At 40.2% G+C, this 20,410-nt stretch overlaps 1 protein-coding gene across 1 annotated transcript in view; it reads right to left on the reverse strand.

Moving 5' to 3' along the window:
* Window positions 1–9,252: 9,252 nt before the first annotated feature.
* MPC2 (mitochondrial pyruvate carrier 2) overlaps window positions 9,253–20,410 on the reverse strand; it is a 31,305-nt gene continuing 20,147 nt past the window's right edge. The window contains exons 3-5 of the mRNA XM_004706749.2: window positions 11,918–12,002; window positions 11,378–11,489; window positions 9,253–9,469 (exon numbers count right to left, since the gene is read on the reverse strand). Of these exons, the coding sequence (XP_004706806.1) occupies window positions 9,427–9,469; window positions 11,378–11,489; window positions 11,918–12,002 (240 nt within the window). The 3' untranslated portion in view covers window positions 9,253–9,426. The remainder of the gene's footprint in view (window positions 9,470–11,377; window positions 11,490–11,917; window positions 12,003–20,410) is intronic.

Genomic DNA, 20,410 nt, shown 5'->3' on the forward strand with positions numbered 1-20,410 from the left:
TTTCCGTATCAAGTCTCCACCTTTCATAAATATAGGAGATGATTGACACTACCATGGCTTGGGTCTTCTTTGAGGTCCTGTGCAGCAGCTTTGCCCAGTGCGATGAAGGATCTCTTGACTGCTGCTTCCATAAGCATTGGTTGTGGATTCAACGGAAATGGAATCCCTGACTCCAATCTTCTCTCCATTGATCATGATGCCATCTATTCATCTAGTTAGGAGGACTTGTGGTTTTTTTACACTGAGTTGTAATCCATCCTGAAGGGTGTAGTCTTTGACCTTCCTCGGTGTCTCAAGTCCAGTAACTTCTCCAGCAGCAAATGAAGAGCCAACAGCTTTGCTCCCGTTACATCAGTAAGGTCGATTCTACTGTGAGAAGGCAGCTCTTCTCAGTCACATTGAGTGTCTTCCAACCGGAGAGGCTCATCTTCCAGCACTCTATTTGACAAAGCTCTGCTGCTACCCATGTTTTCAGTGGTGAATCCTGCAGAAGTGGACTGCTTTATTCCTTCTTCCTAGTCTGTTCTTAGTCAGTAAGCTCTACTGAAGCATGTTCACCATGAGTGACCCTGTGGTACAGCTCCCAGCATCATAGCAATGAGCCACCACAGTATGATAGACTGATAGACAAGGCGCTGGGTAATAGGATAGACATAGACTGAGCTCAGGAGAGTCTGTGGAAGTTTTGTACCAATTTACACTCCCACAAGCAAGGCACAAGCCTTCGTTTGCTCTATATACAGTCCAATATGTGGTACTGTTATCTTTTTCAATTTTAGCATCTTGGTGAGTGGTAGTGTCTCTGTTTCCTTGGGGTTACTACTGAGATGTTCATCGGGCATTCGAATGCGGTGTACATAAGCAGTGTTCGAATCTAAGATGGAGTACTGGATTTAGTTCTGCTTACTGTATTTGAAGTTCTCGGACAATGAATGGGAGGAAATAGTGCCACAGATTGGAAATGTTCAATAGGGAGATGATGGCACTTGGGTGAAAATAGTTGTCCTCAAACACATGGAACACAGTATGAAAGCTAGAAGGTAATTAGGAGAATCAGGTCCCTTTACAACACCCCAGCAATTAAGTAAAGGGTTCCCTATTTTCTCTCTCAGGTAGACATTGAGTTTGGCAATTGCTAGAAAGTTGGCTTTGCTTCCCCCCCCCCCCCCACCCCCTTAGTGGAGGGAGCCAATTTCTCAGCAAATTCTTGCAGAAGGCATAAGCATGCCTTTTGAAGGCAGGGATACTCTGAAGAGGTTTCTACATATGTGCTGCGCAGAGGCTGAGCAGCAGAGTCGGTGTGTAGTCCTATGCTTCTGTTGTCCACCTCACTGCCTATCTCCGCTTTGTTCTCTTTAGTGACCATGTGTGGGATTCAACAAATGAAAATACAGGATGACCAGTTAGATGTAAATAATTTTCTAGTACAAGTATGTCCCAAACCTTGCATCTTATGACAGCCACCCTACAGTCTCTGGTCGTAGCAGTTCCACACCCTCCTTCCATGCACAGTATGGGCTGTGCAGAAAGTGGGTGAACTTTATTTATTCATCTTTGCTGCCAAAGGATCAACCAGGATCAATGGGTAAGCAATCACTGGGAGGCAAATGCAAACTTGAAAATTTCAAATATAAGAATAAGCTGTCAAGCTGGACAGTTTTATGAAGTATTCAATTTCCTTATGAGAGGGACAGCTATCTACCTGCAGAGGTGATTCTCTTGCTTGGTAGGAAGATTAATTTGGGTGACTGCTAAGATTCTGTTGTTTTATGAAGGTGAGTCAACCACGTGGACAGATTTTCCTAGATGTATTGTTACTAGGCAAGGAATGTAGATGAACTTAGAGATTAAGATGGAAAATGTAGAAAGAGAACTGGGAGAGGAAACCTATTTCTTCATGGATCAGAAAGTCAAATATGAGCACCCACAATACAGACAATAGAAAATTCCCACTGAGCACCCACAATAAAGACAATAGAAAATTCCCATTGTAGAACTTCATTTTCTGATTTAAAGCTTCACAATCTGAGAAGGGGATTAGAGACATATTTATTTTGTGCGCACATTATCATTTACTAAAATCTCTTTACATGAAGCATTTGACATAGGTTGCCTTATTTAAATTCAAAGTAGTCCTGTCTCTCTCCACGTGGACCACCAAGTGAGGCTGAGTTAGCAGCTGAGACAGAATTATCGCACTCACCTCCAGAGCACCTCTTGGAATGTTTACAAGCTTTAAAACAAATGAGAAATCCTGAGTCTCCCAGACCAACTTGCAGAAGACACCCTTCCTCCCCTGCCTTTCTCCCTCTCCGTTCCAATACCACTTATTCTGAACTATAGTCCTTGGGGGCCAGCTCGAGGCCTCCATCGCTCCTGCCCACCCTGACAACACAGCATCCAGGGCAGGGGGCGGTTCAGAGAAACCTGTGGGGGTGTAATGGAAGTGCCACCTCCCGAGAGAAGAGGATGCTGGCACCTCCACCAACAGGCGTGTGACTGAAGAAAAGAACCAGAGAGGACGAAGAGGGACTCAGAGCCGACCTCCCGAGCCAAAGGCAGTGTGCCCAAGTCGTAGGATCAGCATGCCAGCGTGCACTGTGATGCGGAATGCTACTGGAAGCCTGCCCAGCTAAGCTGACCAGCCTTACTGGACAGCTCCTGTCTTGAGCGCTCGTTGCGTCCATCACTGAAGGTGATGGCCCTTCCCTCCCGCCCTGGCGTGGACGCTGGGATGGTGCCTGGATGTGTGATGAGTACTTGCATGTGCCACCAGTGTCCCACGGATAGAGTGGTCAGCAGAAGGGACAGGATGAGGGCCCATCCTCGTGGAACACCCGGCTTGATGAGAAAGTCAGGCTGTAAACAAGCTAGGAAACCTCCCCAGGAGTGTGCAAAGGGACTTGCTTGCTGCCCTGTAGCTCAGAGGAAGGCACGGTGGCCCGCGGAGGAGCTCGTTCACTGGAGCAGCGGCTGGCTGCCCCTCCATACAATGGAATCTCACGTCCGCACCCACATGTCCATATGTCCTGACAGAGACTCGTGGCCAAGCTACAGGTGAGGACGGCAACACTAGGGCACAAATGCATCTGAGAATCCTGCGTCCGCCCCACACTTGTCTTTTTTCATATGCAAGGCAAAAAATATCTTGGAAGACTATACAAAAGCCGTTAGCTGTGAAGTTCAGATGATACGTGCTTCCTTTAATTAAGTTACGTTTCTTTCACCACAACGATCTGTTGCTTTTGCCATCAAGGGAAGCACCCAAGGGACAAAACAAATCAAACCCGTCGCCATTGAGTCAATTCTGACTCCTAGCAAGTGACCCTAGAGGACAGGGCAGAACTGCCTCTGTGTTTCTGAGACTAACTCTTTACGGGAGTAGAGAGCCTCGTCCTTCTCCCGAGGAGAGCGACTGGGTGGTTTCAAACTGCTGCCCTGCGGTTAACAGCCCAATGTGAAACCACTTCACTACACCACCAGGGCTCCAAGAGAAGACCACAAAAATAAGTTTTAAAATGTTTAATGTTCAGAAGAAGGGAGAAAGGACAAATACCATCACCCCTTCCCCAAGAGGGCCAGGGAGGAAGATCCCACGATAGCCAGCCACAAACTCCCCAGCGAGCAGGGCAGCCATGACCCTGCAGGCAGCCTTGGAAATGATGTGTGACCACAGAGGTTTGGTCAGGGCCTCCCTTGTTGCCTTCGCTGTCCCTCCTCTTCTGGCTCCCACGCCAAAGAGGTTCGTGTTGAAGTGCTGGTGGCCATCCAGGTGTATCCCAAAGCACTCATGGAAACTCAACTGTCTGCAGACCCAGGGGAGGGAGGTGGCCATCTCCAGACTTGGGTGCCTGCTACCACTACTGACCATTTTGGCCAGGGCCCCAGGAGAAGGTTCTGGATGGAATGGGAGAAAGATGTAGAACAAATCTCAAATTTCTTAAAAAAAAAGAAAAAAAAAAGGTCAGACTTACTGAACTGACAAAATTGAGACCAGGTGAATCCCTGAAACCGTCGCCCTAAAATACTTTGAACTTGGAACTGAGGTCACCTTTCACCCCAATAATCCACTGGCTTGTAAAAGAATCCAAAGGCCCCATGAGAGCTGTGCTCCCTTAAATAGACAGCACGTGCCTCAGAGCAAAGATGAGAAATGGGGAGGGGCGGCGAGGTTCAAGTCATGGAGACAAGATGGAAATCAGGAGACTAAGGGACACATTGTCCATCATGTAACCAATGTCACAGAATGATTTATATACCAAGTATTACATGGGCACCTCATTTGCTGTCTCAACTTTCACCTAAAGCACCACAAAACTGTTTTTAAAAATAATGAAAAAGAAAAAAAAATTCAAAGTAGTCCTATGACACAGGCCGAATCCCCATTTCGTAGATAAGAAAAACTGAAGGTCAGAGGAATTACCTTGCTCTGGGTCACACTGCTGCAAAGCCCACATTTCCCCTACTGTGCCATGCTATTTCTGCTTATATACCCTTTATGAACCTTTGGGAATATTCATGACCTGCAGAAAAGGTGTATTTAAGTTTAGCACACTTTCAGCGCATGCTGATGGCATCCACATTACTTTTTTGGCCACTTGTATTTGCCTCATTAAAAATACTAGTGGCTCTCCCTCCTGCTGTCCATGACTTCATTATATTCAAATGATAAGGTTAAGCAATCACCAATGTCTTCTTGCAGCAGATCTACCACCCTTATACACTCATAATATATTACAAACCTTTACAAAGAGGGGAGTTTTCCTTTAAGTTCCGTCAGATTTCTGAGTCACATCCTAATGGTGTAAACACACAGGCCAGAGCCTAGGTTTACTTTAGCTTGTTCTGATCAAATCTATAAACTCATGGTCAAGAGTAGAACATGAACAAAGTGAGCATCAAGGAAGCTCAGAAGCATTTAGGAATGAGGACACCTGAAAGAGTGAAGGAGCAAGCAGATGAATGAAGCCCCAAATATCAAACACGGGAAGTTTCCTGAATGAGTAGATTGAATGGATGGGAAGTGTGTGTATAGCAAATTACACTCTGCTAAATGAAAATGAATGAAAACAAAAGACAAATTAGGGATCAGTTGTATCCATTATTGCTGCTCGAAGTGTCTCTTTCCAATAGGCTTCTGCTTATTGCCAATGTTTCATCATTATCATGTAAAGTCAGATTTCACATGAGTCCAAAGGAGATCAGATAATCTATTGCTAAAAGCTTGTCTGATCATGCTGGGGTACAGCCAACTTTTCTTCTGAGCTATCACAATGACATTGTGTCTATTAATTTACGTAGTGGTTTCTAATTAAGTCTATCTTTTCACGTTTACAAAATATAAGCTCCCTGTGTTTAGAGACCACGTTCTACATTGTCTTTAAGCCTCTTTCCAAGAGTCCCTTCCCATTTGGTGACTGACACAAGACAGACATCCTGTTAGAAGTCTCAGACGCCAGGTAAATATGGAAGGTCTGCTAGAAACAGAGCATCCACTATGTACAAAGAGGGAGCATGTAAACCTTCAGACTTCAGAGGGCAGACCTGTAAGGCCAGTTTGGACCTTGACTTCTAACCCAAGGCCTCCCCAATTCCCTCAGCTCCAATACCTGCTTTCTTCCCAGACAGTTGTTTTCTTCTTTACCTCTGCAACCATTCTTCCTACTGAGACTTACTTCCACATCCCTCCTCTTCCTCCAAGGTTGAGGAAGAGTCAGGGCCTGGATTAGGGACTAGACCTTTCAGAAGTGTAGGGAACAGGAAAGGGGCCCGGGTAACATTAGTCTGAAGGCAGCAGAAGTGCCATGTCTGTCTATAGTGGACCCATAAAATGACAGTTTTGTCTAATAGCAGTTTTCCTGGCCACGCCCTCTTCAGCAGCTCATTGTTTCATGTCTACTGGCTGTGCTTCTGATTGGTTGGCACTTCCCTCCCCTCCCCCACCAGTCTCAGCAGCTCCTTGCTCCAAGGGCTGCAGTTTCGGGATCTAATGCCCCAAGGTAGTTTTCACAATTCTCTTCCCGACCATGTGGAGGATGTTGAAATGAGGCAGTATTGTTAGGGATTATCAATAAGACAGGTATCTCTTGAGCAAGCAAGCATCCACCTTTAGTCAAAAGTCAATACTTCAGCACTACGAAGTTTACCAGTTATAACAGGTTCAATGTAATAACTTGAGATTTTTGTGAGGTAGATTTTGTTTGAAGAATTATATTCCTGTGATTGTGACTAAAGAGTATACTTCTAACCAAATTTACCCTAAAGGGAACTTGAGTTCCCCTGTGATCTTGGATTTGAGTGTCTTCAATCCAATGTTGACACGGGCAAAGTACATTTTAATAGAGTAGCATATTTCCGAAAGGCTGAACTCACGTTCCGACTTCCTGACTAGTTTCATGTTTACCAAAACTACAATCATTTAGTGGCATACACCGAAAATTGGGATTCAAAAAATAACTGAAACGGCATGTAGACAATCTAAAATAAAGTCCAGCTCTATATTTACTATATATTTCAAAATGTTATAAAACACAGTTGTCTTAGGGAAGAATTTCAGTTATTAAATGTTGAGTGAATTTTCTAGGGTCCTTTGTAGAAGCGAGTCTTAATTAGAATGACACCTTATAAAATTAAACAACCCCCTTGCGGAGAAAGCCAAGGTTAATAAGCACCAGTGCTATTTCTGTTCCTTTGGAGCACAGCTCCTGCAGAGACTGGTTTGCTTTACAGAGAGGTACCTGGGGTTTGAGGTTAATCCTTGTTCAAGGTCAACCTTTCATTATCATTTTAACAACTCAAAAAAGCTAATCTGCTTAATACGGAGAAACAGTATTTGCCTATCTTGGGTAGGGATTTGATATGAATGACAAATCATTAAAAAGATGAAAGACTCTTCCTCAGAGCATTCTGGACCCCACCAATCCCGTTTGTTTTCTGCTTTGTTTGTAAAAGCTTTGAGTTCGAAGTTATTACCTCTGAAGGTGTACTAATAGGTCAAAATACTTTGCTGCAGTTACATTAAGAGAGCCTTTATTCAAGAAAGACCTTCCAGGGCTTGTCATTAATAAGTTTTCCATACTCTCAAACTTTCCACATTTATTTAATACTCGCTCTAGACCACTGTTAAGCATTTACCTCAATTTTTACAAAAGCCCTACAAAATGCTATTACCTAATTTCCTCTTTTAGGAGCCTGGTGGTACAGGGTTAAAGGGCTTTTACTAACCAAATGGTCAGTGGTTTAAAGCCATCGCATAGTGACATCAGAGATGTGACAGTGCTTTTTGACAAGATGGGTCTTGGATGGAGGCATTTCTGCTCTGTGCTATTCGAGTTGCTATGAGCTGGACTCAGCTTGACAGCAATGGGTTTGATTTCATAATTTACTCACGAGAATACTAAAGCTTAGAGGTAGAGGTTAACTTGCCCAAGGTCACATACAGTTCACATGTGGTGGCAGACCTGGGTTGGAAGGCAGGCCACTTGTATTTGGCATTGAGAACACTTGCCTAAAGGCAGTATTAATGAGTTCAGAAAATCTTCATGGAATTCAACTGAGCTCCAGTTATCAAGTGATTTGTTCCATGTGCTAGGGATTTTTTAGGTGTTTGGTAGCTTTCTTGATAGTAAGGACTTTTAGTCTGTCAAGTGATCATGCAAAATTTTGACTGGCTACACAGTAAAGTCATTTATACTTTTAAAGATTCAACAATGACTAGATTGAACATAGCATGATAAAGTAGTTTGTCAATAAAGCTGCTGAGAACAAGATGAAGACTGCCTAGAATTGCACTGAAACGCTGTAATTATTTGCCTGCAATTGTGGCTTAGGAGAAACTATGCAGGGAATATTGATAGTGCCCATTGAGTTGGCAAACCCATGCACAACAGAACGAAAACACTGCTCAGTCCTTTACGACGCCTGTGATCACCTGATTAGATCATTAGGATCCAGAGTTTCCACTGGCTGATTTTTGGAACAAGATCACTAGGCGCCTACTTTCTTCCTAGACTTCCTTAATTTGGCAGCTCAGCCAACACTTGTTCAGCATCATAGCAACACTTAAGCCTCCAACGACAGATAGGTAGGTGGTAGCTGAGAATGAGGCGTACTGTTTAAGAATCCAACTTGGGTCTCAAGGTGAGAATTCAACCACTGAAGTGTCCATGGCTCCCATGCAGGGAAAAGGAGACTATAATGAAAAGGTCGTGGAACACTAATTCTACAATTACATTTTCATAAAACTTTGGTGTTCGTAGTATACTTTTGTGTCTACAGCCATGTTTTCCCTAAATGCTTAAGCCAGGAAGCACGCCTAAGTGCTCAGATGTGTGCACACACTGCCACCCGCCACTCCCAATAAACAAGAAACAATTTTGCAGAAAGAAATGAATAGTAATTTCACTTGACAAGACCTTCTTCACTTTTGCCTATTATTAAATTCTCCAATCCTTCCTTTCTCACAGATGGACTATGGTGAAGGGATAAAAGAGAATGTACACGTTTTTAAATAGCCAATTGTCAAATTTTCATTAGTTACAGAAGTTATTTTTAAAATTTGTTTCTTCAAATTTAGAACATGCTTTGCTGACTCATCTGACTACCAAAATTAGAAGAATGCTTAGTATACCCCAAATTGGAGCCCAAACCAATAGATTATTTTTAAAATGGTGTAATCTACATCCAGTCTCACCTTACTTGGCTTTAACAATTACAAAAAGCTTCCGTGCATCCTAGGCATTCTGCTAGGTACTTTCCTAAGTAGCCCAAAGCCATAAATGTCTATATAAACAACCGTTTCATTTTAGGGTACATTCTGCTACATTTTATCAATTCCCGAGTACAGTTAAAATTTTTAGAAACAAACCCCTTGTTATTTTGTGGCTGTAAAAGAATGTCACACAATATGAAAAATGAATTCACTTCAAAATGCTTCAAGGTAAAATATATTAAATTAGTGTGAGGCCATTTTGCTAGCCATCCACTCCCCACTCCCCACTCGGCTCAGCTGTAGTCCTTCCATTTACAGTGACTTGCCCTCCCTACCGTGGCTGAAAACAAGACATGCAGCCTTTCTACTCTTACCACCCCCCTTCAACTATGTGCACTTTTTTACACACACTTTGGCTGGCTGAACAGAACAGAGGGTGATTAGAGGCATGTATGAAGAAGTCTCATGTCAGGAGCAAATGTGGAGTGAATGCTGCTAACATCCATTGCTATGTTCTTCAAGTCATATGTTAAGAGAATAACTGTTATTAAAAGTTTGCTTTATTTTTCTGTTGAATCAAGCACCAGTTACCAGTTACAGTTAGTTTATTTTTATCTTCCAAACGTCAACATGGTTTAGCATCACCTAAACAATAACCAAATAGTAAATCCAACTAGGTCCCAGTGGTTATGTCCACAACTAGATTGTGCAGGTAATCAGGTACTCTTTGATTTGTTTGCTTTTAGTTCTTGGTTATATCTATAAAGAAAAAAGAGAGAAAAACAATCACTCATAAGGTAAATATATGGTTCAGACAAGAATGGAAAGTCAGGTCAGAAAGTGAGGTAGTTGGAAATACTATCTTCCCAGGACCTTAGGTAGAACAGGCAAAAGGCAGTCCAATCAAAGAGTTCATCTGCACCTGGCTTGTGCTTTGAACAAGATTCCAACTCCCCAAAAGTTTTTCAGCTTAAATGACATACACAAAAGTATTATTACTATTATGGTAAGTGTATTAGATGATAGAACATTTGCTAATCTAACTTTTTTTTTACATGTACAACTTAGTGACATTGATATGGTCATGCTATGCAACTTATAACATGCTATCACTTATAACAATCACGTTAAAGGAATATTTTCATTCTTGAACTACACAAGTGGTTTCACCCTAAGTATCATTTTCAATATTATAAAACTATACATTTAAATCTCACTTTATCATGCATAATAGAAAGTATAAAAGACAGAAACATTGATAGAGTAGGAAAACTAGTTTATACACTGTTCAACAAATTTTCTATTAGATTACCATTTCTAAAACTAAGGGCTGAAAGCTATCAAGAGCAGATTAAGGAAATCGGACTAGCTGCTTTGTGGGGCAGCAGTCAACTACGGCTCACGTGGGAGCATGAGAAGGCTAGCAGGCCCTCCTCTGCTCTCGAAACACCTACCCTCTAAGTCTTTACCACCTGCTCTGCATGTTAAGGACATCTTGAGATTAAAGAGTGAAAATGACAGCCCCAGATGATGGGTAAGTTGAGGTATCTTCCCATGGGAAATACTTTAAAATATTCGTAAAACACAAGCACTCAAGCATTTATAAATGAGGCTTAATAAAAAGTACCTTAACATCAAGAAAAACTATATTTCAAGGAAACATCTATGATGCTATAAAATATAAAGGAAATAAATAAAAAATAAAATTGAATTACAATTTAAGAAGCAATATTCTGCTAGAGAAACCCTGATGGCTCAGTGGTTATGTGTTAAGATGCAATCCACAAAGTAAGCAGTTCAAAACCACCAGACACCTTAGAAGGAACACCAGGCTTTCTACTCCTGTAAACAATTACAGTCTCGGACACTCAGGGGCAGTTCTACCCAGCTGTAAGGTTGTTATGAGTCAGCACGAACTCAATGGCAGTGAGTTTGGTTTTGTTTTTAATATTCTGCTAATCTAAAAAGTCTAATTTTATTTAAAACAAAAATTAAGCCACAAATTCTTCTGTCAAGATAACTAAAAAGACGTTTGAAATTTTTTCAAAGACATTTAAAAAGAATTATTTTAAATGGAATAAAATGAAATGAATAGATGGTGAGGAAAAATTTTATTTTAAAAAGTTGTTATTGGCAAATTTCTAGCAGTCTTTATTAGTAGTTCAGTTAAGTGACAGCTAGGTCATCAAGGAGACACTCTCTCATTAACAGCTGCGTCACTTCCCCAGCTTGTAGAAGGCAAAGTTGTGGTGCACAAATGAAGAACATTTGAGCAGAGGCCGTGAACAGACTCTATTGTTCCTTTGTTTTGATTCCAGGCACACTTAGCCTCGAGGCTGCAGGAAACAAAACTGGCTGAACAGTGTTTACCGTTGTAAAAGTTTTAATACTTTGAAGAATTGGGAGGGCATATTCCTCAAGAATTCAAATCAGTATAAAACTTAAAAGCTATGACACTAAGAGATGAATAAACAGAATAAATCTCTTCCAACTTTTAGGTGGTGACAATGAAAATGTAACTTATTTGTACACATCCAGGTCTGTCTACACATGCTTTTTCTGAATCAAGACCATTCATGTTTGAGAATGGCACAATGATCTTTTCTTTAAAAATCTCATCTCGGCATCTGCTGAAGCAGTTATTTCTAAAACTTCTGGCCAGCTTACCTCCAAATACGAAAGAGCTGAGAGGATCCCGCAGCTCCCACAAAGAAGTTAACAGCAAACAGACTCCAGTTTTTTGGAATAATGACAAGTGAGTACCTTGACCAAATAAATCCTGTTTAAACAAACAAACAAAATGTAAAAGTAAAGGTACTGCTGCAGTATATCATTTGAAGAGTTAATATATTAAACTCATTATAAATGAGAACATGACCGTAATATGACCCAGAAATGCAATGCTGAGTCTTCAAAAAATCCAGTGTTATACAAAATAGTCAGTTATTATATTAAAGGGAACCTTTACAGAGCAACTGAATAGTAACATTTACTTATAAACACATACTTATGGGTGGGAAAAACATAAAAAAACAAAACTCCATGTAGACATTCAGTATAACTTTCTAGTCCTTCTCCATCCACAATCCAGTAACTTCCTAGAGATAACATTGTCCATTTGTATCTGTTATAAATATTAAATAAATTTATATAAAACAAAATAAGGAATGTTCTACATGGAACATGGATGACAATCATGTACTTTACCTGTAGCCATCAAAACAGCAGATTGAGCTGTGCTGAGTTTTTCTGCAGGTCTGGCCATGTCAGCCAATCCAGCACACACCAACCCCTGGGAACAAACATGAACACATACACAGCAAAAAACACCGTGAGTGGGGTAATGGTCCTTAACCTTCAGTTACTCTCAACATAATTCAGAGATTTCCTTAATATAATCTTAGTACCAAAGCATAAGAAAACATGTATCATGTTACACACATGTAAAAACCACAATGAGCTCAATAGTAAAACCCACCATCACTTATAAAACGTGGTTGGTAAGCTAACTTGTGTTTTGTTAATCATACAGGAGACAGAAAGATGCAGCTCCCAGGATAACCGAAACTGCCTTGTCCTGATGCCCTCCCTGACCGCGCATGTTCCAGTCTACCGTGTGGCTCGGGCGCCAGTAAGCTCACTGAGGGTGTCCCTCACTGCATTGGCCCGTCTCTCGTCACTGGTCCCTCATGATGGTGAGTCCGATAAGCCAGACAATATTCTGTTGTGATCTAAGATTCTGGCCGATTCATTTCTAAGCCTTTCTTTCCAGTCTGTGCTAACCTGCAAGGTCCGCTAAAACCCATTCCTGGAGTACCAGTTCTAGGATCAATACGAGATTCACATGTGGGAGCCACTGGTGCAGAGGATGTTTAAAGCTATTTAAAATAATTTGTATAAATCCCTCCTTTTGTGCTTTGTCAATGTTCTTTTTTTAAAGTGAAGTATCAGAAAAGTTGTATTACAATTAAAATTTATTGGTTAGAGTATTTTTATTTAATGCTAAAGTGTACATGGTTATTTCTTCTCTGTTGTACCAGGGACAGTGAATTATTTAATGTGGCTCTTTCTAGCCCTAGTCTCAAACTCCCCGTACGCACTTTCCCTGCATGGGTTTAGTAAGAAGGTGGGAAGAAGATGCTAGGATTCGCTTGTGAGTAATTGTGAATAGGATTTCCTAGAGTGCCATCCTGCTATGTAAAAAAAGATGAGCCCTCTGAGATGCAGGATGGGTTTCCTTACTAGCGAAAACCAGGAGTGGAGTACATCTTTTGTAGCAGAGATCCCTATGCAGCGAATCTCCTGGGTCCTGATGACAGCTATACTAACCGAGGAGCAGCAGCAGAACATAGAACAGAGAGATGGACTTCCCAACCCTAAGATGCGTTTTTGTGCAGGAGGCGGGCTTGTGGAGTAGGGTGCCTCTTGGTTCTCTAAAGGGGAAGCTGGGCTGAGCTGAGTGCTTTGGGTTTGAGGCTTACTGGAGTACAGTGCTTCTAGACACTTAATTCATGGGGCTGGGTTTGCTGCACCAGGGTGCTTGAGCTGAGTACCTGAGGCTTAAGGCTTACAGCAGAGTGGTATGTCCCTTTAGGCATTTGCTAACAGACCTGAAACTGTGTAAATGTCCTGGTAAACAATTACCCTGAGCATTTCTCACTGACATTACAATTTATTAACCTACTTAATAACCCCTCTGTGGCAGTTACATAATCTGTCAACTTGCGAAGGGGTGGAGTCTAGCCTGTCAATCAGGTCACAGCCAATGAAACCTCTGTGTGGGCATGGCCTACTCCTGAGGAGGCATGGCCTACTCCTGGGAGTAGGCATGGCCTACTCCTGGGAACTCCCATCTTCCTTCCTGGAGGTGCGACACACACTTGTTGCAAGACATTCCTGATGTCAAGTCAGATGGGGCTATACTGATGGAGCCAGAGCCCTGGAGCTGGAGGAGCCACGTGGAGACCCACACCAGCGTGGAGATGCTTCTGCCACTGGATCCACAAGACTTTCCATCCACTTGTCTGTGATCTTCCTGCTTTCATGTCATTGCATGTGTTGCCTGAGTCTGAAAAGGAATTTATAGACTAGTATCGGACATACGGGCTAATATCAGACTAATGGACTTGAACTGGACTAAGCTGGGATGTTTTCTTAATATAAAATTATTCTTTGATATAAAGTTCTTTCTTATACACATGAGTCTCCCTGGGTTTGTTTCTCTAGTCTACACGGACTAACATACCCTTTAATCATGAATTTTTTCTGTGAGTTTCTATGTAGCCATTGCGATGGATATTAGAAGGCAAATAAGTAAATCAGAGAACATTAAGACATTACAGTTGTGTTTTTAACACTATCCTTTATAAAAATGTTAAAACTAACGAATTCTTTACATACCAATCAATTTTTGAGATCTTGCCAGATTTATTTCACCTTACTTCCTTCATTTTCCTCTTATTTCTGTTTATGGAACATAAAGAATTCTAAGTATGAAAAGGGAATGTGCTTTTAAGAAGTTATTTTTTCAGGATTATGCCCTTGTATAAAAAAACAAATCAGCAAGGGTTTTTTGTTTAACCAAACAGAAAACACACATACTTGCAAATTTATATATAACTTTAAACCAAGTCCAATTAATTTTGAATAAATTTACAAGTTTTTAAGAAAACAAGGATTCTGATTTCACAGGAGTACATGGTCAAACGCTGCTGTTGTTTGCTGCAGACCAGTTGGTTCAAATGCACAGCAAGCCTGCGTGCAACACAACAAAACTGTCTGGTCCTGAGCCAGCCTCGATTGTTGTTTGAGGCCATTATTGCAGCCACTGTGCCCATCCATCGAGTTGAAGGCCTTCTGTGTCACTGACTCTCTATCAAGCACGGCGTTCTTTTGCAGGGACTGGTGTCTCCTGAAACATTTATGAAAGGTGAAGTCTTGCCATCTTTGCTTCTAAGGAGCATTCTTGTTGTATTCCTCCACGAGATGTTTGTTCTTCCAACATAGGAATACATAATCTCAGGAAAATCATGGCCAACACTAGTTCTCTTCTTCTGAACTTTAACAAGTGAGATTGTGATTTTCTCTCTCTATACACCCCACCTACCTCATAGGTTTCTCTATACATACTGCCTACATTCTTCTTGCAGATTACAATGCACACTTTTCTCTGCTTCTTCTCTAAGTTAGAAAACTGCCATTGTTTAGGAGGCATGGGGGTGATTTCTATTATCCCACTGAGTTCATGTATTATCTGTGATTTGCTCAAGAGATTTATGAAGACTTATTGGCCTCATCTAGCATTATATTTCGGAAGATGCTAGGGGTCATGACTTTGCACTCCCAGCACATAATTCACGCTAGTTGTTGTCTCCGTAAGTCTTGAGCTACCTTCCCCGTCAATTCAAAAACATCCCTTTCTACCACTACATCATTATAACCTAATATAATTTATCTTACAAAATCTTGTGCATCTAATCTCTGCCACTTATTAGATGCTTAACTTTAATTAGGATACATGACAATCTATCTTAAATTCTGTTATTTCATATGACATGAAACCAACTCAGGGATAAGGGAACAAGAGATCTAAAATTGATGGCAAGGAGTGGGTATAATGCCTGCTGGGGTTTGACCAAGTGCAGTGCATCCAAGAGGAATTACTGAGAGCCGAATGGAGAGTGAGTGTGATAGTGGGACTGGAGGAAGGTGAAAGGAAATAAGAGGAAAGAAGTAGGAGGTGAAAGCTATTTATAGAGGTATACCTACAGGCATGTATATATGTAAATATATTAATTTATAATGAAAGGGATAAAGGCCAATGTCCATATATTTATATGTTAAGTATTAAGATAGCAGGTGGAATTTGGGGTCCTACTCAAGGCTTCCTTAAACACAAGCACACTTTGTTCTAATAACCTGGCACTCTTTGATACTTACCTTCCTTATATGATCGCTGAAGACAAAATGGGTGCATGAGCAAATATGGTGAAGAAAGTGGATGGATGGTGCCTAGTTTTCAAAAGATACAGTGTCTGGGGTCTTAAAGGCTTGAAGTTAAACAAGCAGCCATCTAGCAGGGAAGCAAATACACCCACATGGAAATAACCACACCAGTCTGTGTGGTCATGAGGTGTCGACACAGGATCAGGTATCAAAAGATCAAAAACAAACAATTATATTGATGTGAATTGGGAGGGTTGGAGTGGAGACTCAAAGCCTGTCTGTAGACAATTGGGCATCCCCCTACAAAAGGGTTACAAGGAAGGGACAATTCAACCAGGGTGCAGTACAGCACCAATGAAGCATCATATATAATTGACCAAGGATTCACGAGGGTGGGAGAGTGGGGGAGGGAGGGGAAAAAAGAGGAGCTGATACCAAGGGCTCAAATAGAAAGAAAACGTTTTGGAAATGCTGATGGCAACATATGTACAAGTATGCTTAATACAACTGGATGATGGATTGTTACAAAATTTGTAAGAGCCTCCCAATAAAATGATTTAAAAATAAGTTAATACCAACTCTTGTAGTATTGTTAATGAGGACTAAATGATCTTAACATGCTTTAGAAGTATTTAGCAAAGTACCTAGAAAATATTAATAATAAAAATAATAGAGGCTAACATCTTTAGAGCAGGATAGGTACCATATTACTCAAGTATAAGCCGACCTGAATATCAGACAAGGCACCTAATTTTACCACAAAAACTGCATTAAAATGTGCTGAAAAACTCAGCTTATACACAAGTATATACGGTAAATTATTCTCAAACCTACCAAGTACCATTTAGATAGATCCACAGTAACTATTTCAAATGCTCTGGATGTCGCATAGATCTAGGGGCTCAAATACCAACCTTCCACTTACTAACAAAAATATGATTCGGAAGGCATCTAGTCTTTGAGTCTTAGTACCTTTATCTGAAAAAGAGTTTTTGTGAAGATCAGAGGTAAGATTATGCAATACCTAATACAGATAGTTTATTGGCACAGTGGGTTATGCGTTGGGTGGCTAACTGCAAGGTCAGCAATCACAACCACCAGCTGAGGGAGAAAGAGGTGGTTTTTAACTTTTGTGAAGATTTACAGCCTCAGAAACCCACAGGGGCAGTTCTACTTTGCCTTATAGGGTTGGTATGAGTGAGAGTTGACTCCGTGACAACGAGGGTTATTTTTTTAGAAAATAAAACCATTTTCTTTTGCTTTCAGAATTGAAAATATTTTTCAATGATCGGACTCTCAGATTTGTGATTCTTTCAGGCATCTATTGCCACTGGGTGGAAAGAAATTCCCAGAAGATGGTTTAAAACATATTTTCATGTATCTATTTAGTTTCTCTTTTATTAAAAAAAATGTCATGAAACTTAAATAGAAGTAGTGCTTTAAAAAAATGAAATGCCACCATCACGCATGGTCACTGAGTCAGTTCCACCTCACAGTGACCCTATGGGGCCAAGTAGAACTGCCCTCGTGGGTTTCTGAGGCTGCAAATATGACGGGAATAGAAAGGCTTGATCTGTCTCCTTGGAGTGGCTGGAGGGTTCGAACTGCTGGTCTTTCAGTTACCAGCCCAACACATAAGCTACTACACACCACCAGGGCTTCTTGAAATAGCACCATAGGGCATTCCAATTCCAAAATGCTCAGCGATAACAAAGCCCTCAGGATTTCAAGCTATGAATTTAATGGAAATAAATAGTTCAGATGGAAATGCAAACAGGCATTAGAAATCTACAAGTACATAACCTTGAAACAGTAAGAATCACTCAGGAGAAAAATTAACTACATTAAATGGCATATCCTTCAAAAGTTAGGTGATATCAGTGTTGTGGAAAAAAAGACTCTACAGCAAAATAAAAGCACTCTTTCAAGTAACCTTCAAAATTGTTTTCTCAGGTTAGGCAATGCTCTCCATGCCTTGGGTGAACAAGCTAACAAATGCTCTGCAGGCAGCATGCTCTTGCCTAGTGCTTGCTCCAATGCACTGATGCATTTCTGCTCCTACCAGTTGAGTTGTATTTTTAAAGTCACTATTTGTGCTCAAACCTGTTGAGGTCAATTTTACTTGTACTGTATTTTACATAATTAAACAAACTATTAGGTATAACTGGAATTTAACACTAAAAGAAGATTGTTGTTTCTATGAACACTATGGTGACTGCTTTATAAAATGCAATAAAGGAAAGTTGTTAGAGCCTGCAATCAAATTAGGTGTGACCAAGATAAATAGAAAACGTTGTGGAGTGGGGCAGGAAGAAAATTATAAAAAGCTAGCAGAATTCTGTACTCATACTGTTAATAAGATATCTATAAACTTGCTCTGTCTTAAAGAAAATTAAGCTGGAAATCATATAGGAGGTATTATGGCATCATTTATGAATGTGGAAGATATGAAACTCAAATCACAGGCCCATTAAAAAGTTCTGGCGTTACTGTACATAAGTGGCAAAATGAACTTATATTAAGTTAAAATCAAATGATAATTCCTTAATATAGTTTGTTTCTCTTTTTAGGGATCCTTCACTTTGACTTTTAGGACTTTTTGTGTCAACTATAGTGGCTAAGAGGAGGAGTCCTGGTGGCATTCTAAGTTACATCTTGGCTGCTAAACACAAGGTCAGCAGTTTGAAGCCAGATCAGCTAAGCCAGATCAACAAGGCTTCCTACTCCTGCAAAGAATTACAAAGAATTACAGAGTCTCACAAAGCCACAGGGCACCCTGTCCTATAGGGTCTCTATGAGTTGGCACTGACTCAGTGACAGTGAGGTTTGGGGGAGTGAACTTTCAGATGTAGACAGCAGGATTTTTTCTAAGGTGCCTGTGTAGATTCCAATAGCCACCCCCTGGGTTAGTAGCCGAGGTCTTAATCCCAAAGGGGTTCACTACTGCGTAAAGTCTGAAGAGACAATGGGATCACATTGTTCAAGTACAGCAGGAACTGTTATGTGGCATTGTATAAACTACCACATATGGATGATCAAATGCTCTGGGGTGGAAAAATACTTTAGTATGTAAATAAAGTAAACATCTAACAAAGAAGTCTCCCCCATCAGAGCACAAGACACAGAAATTTCCACAGCAAGGCTGTCATCAGGAGACTGCATGATTTCAACATGAACTTAAAATAGATGTTTCTAAAAGGGGCAGAGTCAAGACGGCACTTATGAATATATATACTGCCAATGTCTCAAACCTCTAATGTATCACAGCAAAGAAACATCAAAACTATGGATAAAATAAGCAAACTTATGAATTGTGGAAATATAAAGTCAAAGTGGGCTCCCAAATTTATTGTAAATAAATCCATTCTTATACATTCAACGAGTTAACCTTGAAACAATACTACAGCAATTAGTCTTACTTTACAGATAAAAAACTATCATATGACTTGAGCTGCAGATAGGAAGAAAATAATGTACCTTCTAATCGAATGAATTGTTTTTTTTCATATCAGAGTATTTTTGAATGTGGAAAATGAGCAGACAAATTAAAGATGATTCCCATGTTTTTAACTGATAGGGTCCCTTTATTTAATAAAATAAAAATCTTATGGGGAACTCCAATATATAAAACCAAAAACCAAAAAAAGCTGCTCCCTAATTCTTTATAAATATACCTCCCAAACCACTTTCTATTCTATTATTATTTTATAGACAGAGATAAAATGTCAGAGAGAACTTGGTAAGCCCTTATGTAAGCACAGTCAATTCCAGTGCTAATGTTCTTACTTAGAGCTTATAACAGAGCCCGCGTTATTCTAACAATTTAAAACAGTATACTTTAAAAATTATTAAAAAGCATACAGACCAATAGTTCTCAAACTTATAAAGGGTAGCAATCACCTGGATGGCTTAGTAAAACGGATTATTAGGCCCAAGAGTCTGACTCAGAAGATCAAAATGGGACTTGAGAATTTGTATTTCTAGTAAGCTCTCAGGTGATGCTGGGGGAGGGGAGGGGGCATGTTTCAGAAAAGGGCACTTTGAGAAGCACTGTTATAGACTCAAAAGGATGCCTTTTAAGCATAAAATCAGCAATTTGCTACAAAGTACAAACAGTCATCACAGTTCTTTCTTTTCAAACGAGAACTTTATGAAAGTGGATTACTGCAGATGCAGCTGGTTAAAATTTAACCTTATCCTTTGATCTCCCTTCTGACCCATTTTAAATATCCTAGTTCTAGTTTTAATATTTTCTGCTCTCTTTCGCTTGAGGTTTTTCTTTTTTACTTTGTTATTACTGTTAGCTTTCTTTGGATGTTTTTCTGTATATGAAATCCAGCATTGGTAAATCTATAGAGACAGCAAGTGGATTAATGGTTTCTTGGGGGCATGGCAGATTGGTGGTTGGGGGAGATGGGGAGCTAATAACAATGAGTACAAAAAAGAACATGTTCTAAAATTGATTGTGATAACTAAAACCCTTTTAATATGATTAAACTATCATTTGTGGATTATATGCCAATAAAACTGTTTTTTTAAAAAAGAAAGGGAACTGTGGTTCTATTAGTTATCAAATATTAATATATAAACTTGATATATTCATCTACTCTTCGAGTCTAACTTTTCTTGCCTATACATATTTTTGTGTTAGTATATTTAGTACTCATACTAAGTTTTCAAAAAGTTTTATTGGCATTTAATTAATGTACAATTCAATGGCTTAAATATATTTAAAAGTTGTGCAATCACCACCAC

The sequence above is a fragment of the Echinops telfairi genome, unplaced genomic scaffold (assembly GCF_000313985.2).
Source record: "Echinops telfairi isolate 266 unplaced genomic scaffold, ASM31398v2 ScPeMD7_7424;HRSCAF=8462, whole genome shotgun sequence".
Lineage (NCBI taxonomy): Eukaryota > Metazoa > Chordata > Mammalia > Afrosoricida > Tenrecidae > Echinops > Echinops telfairi.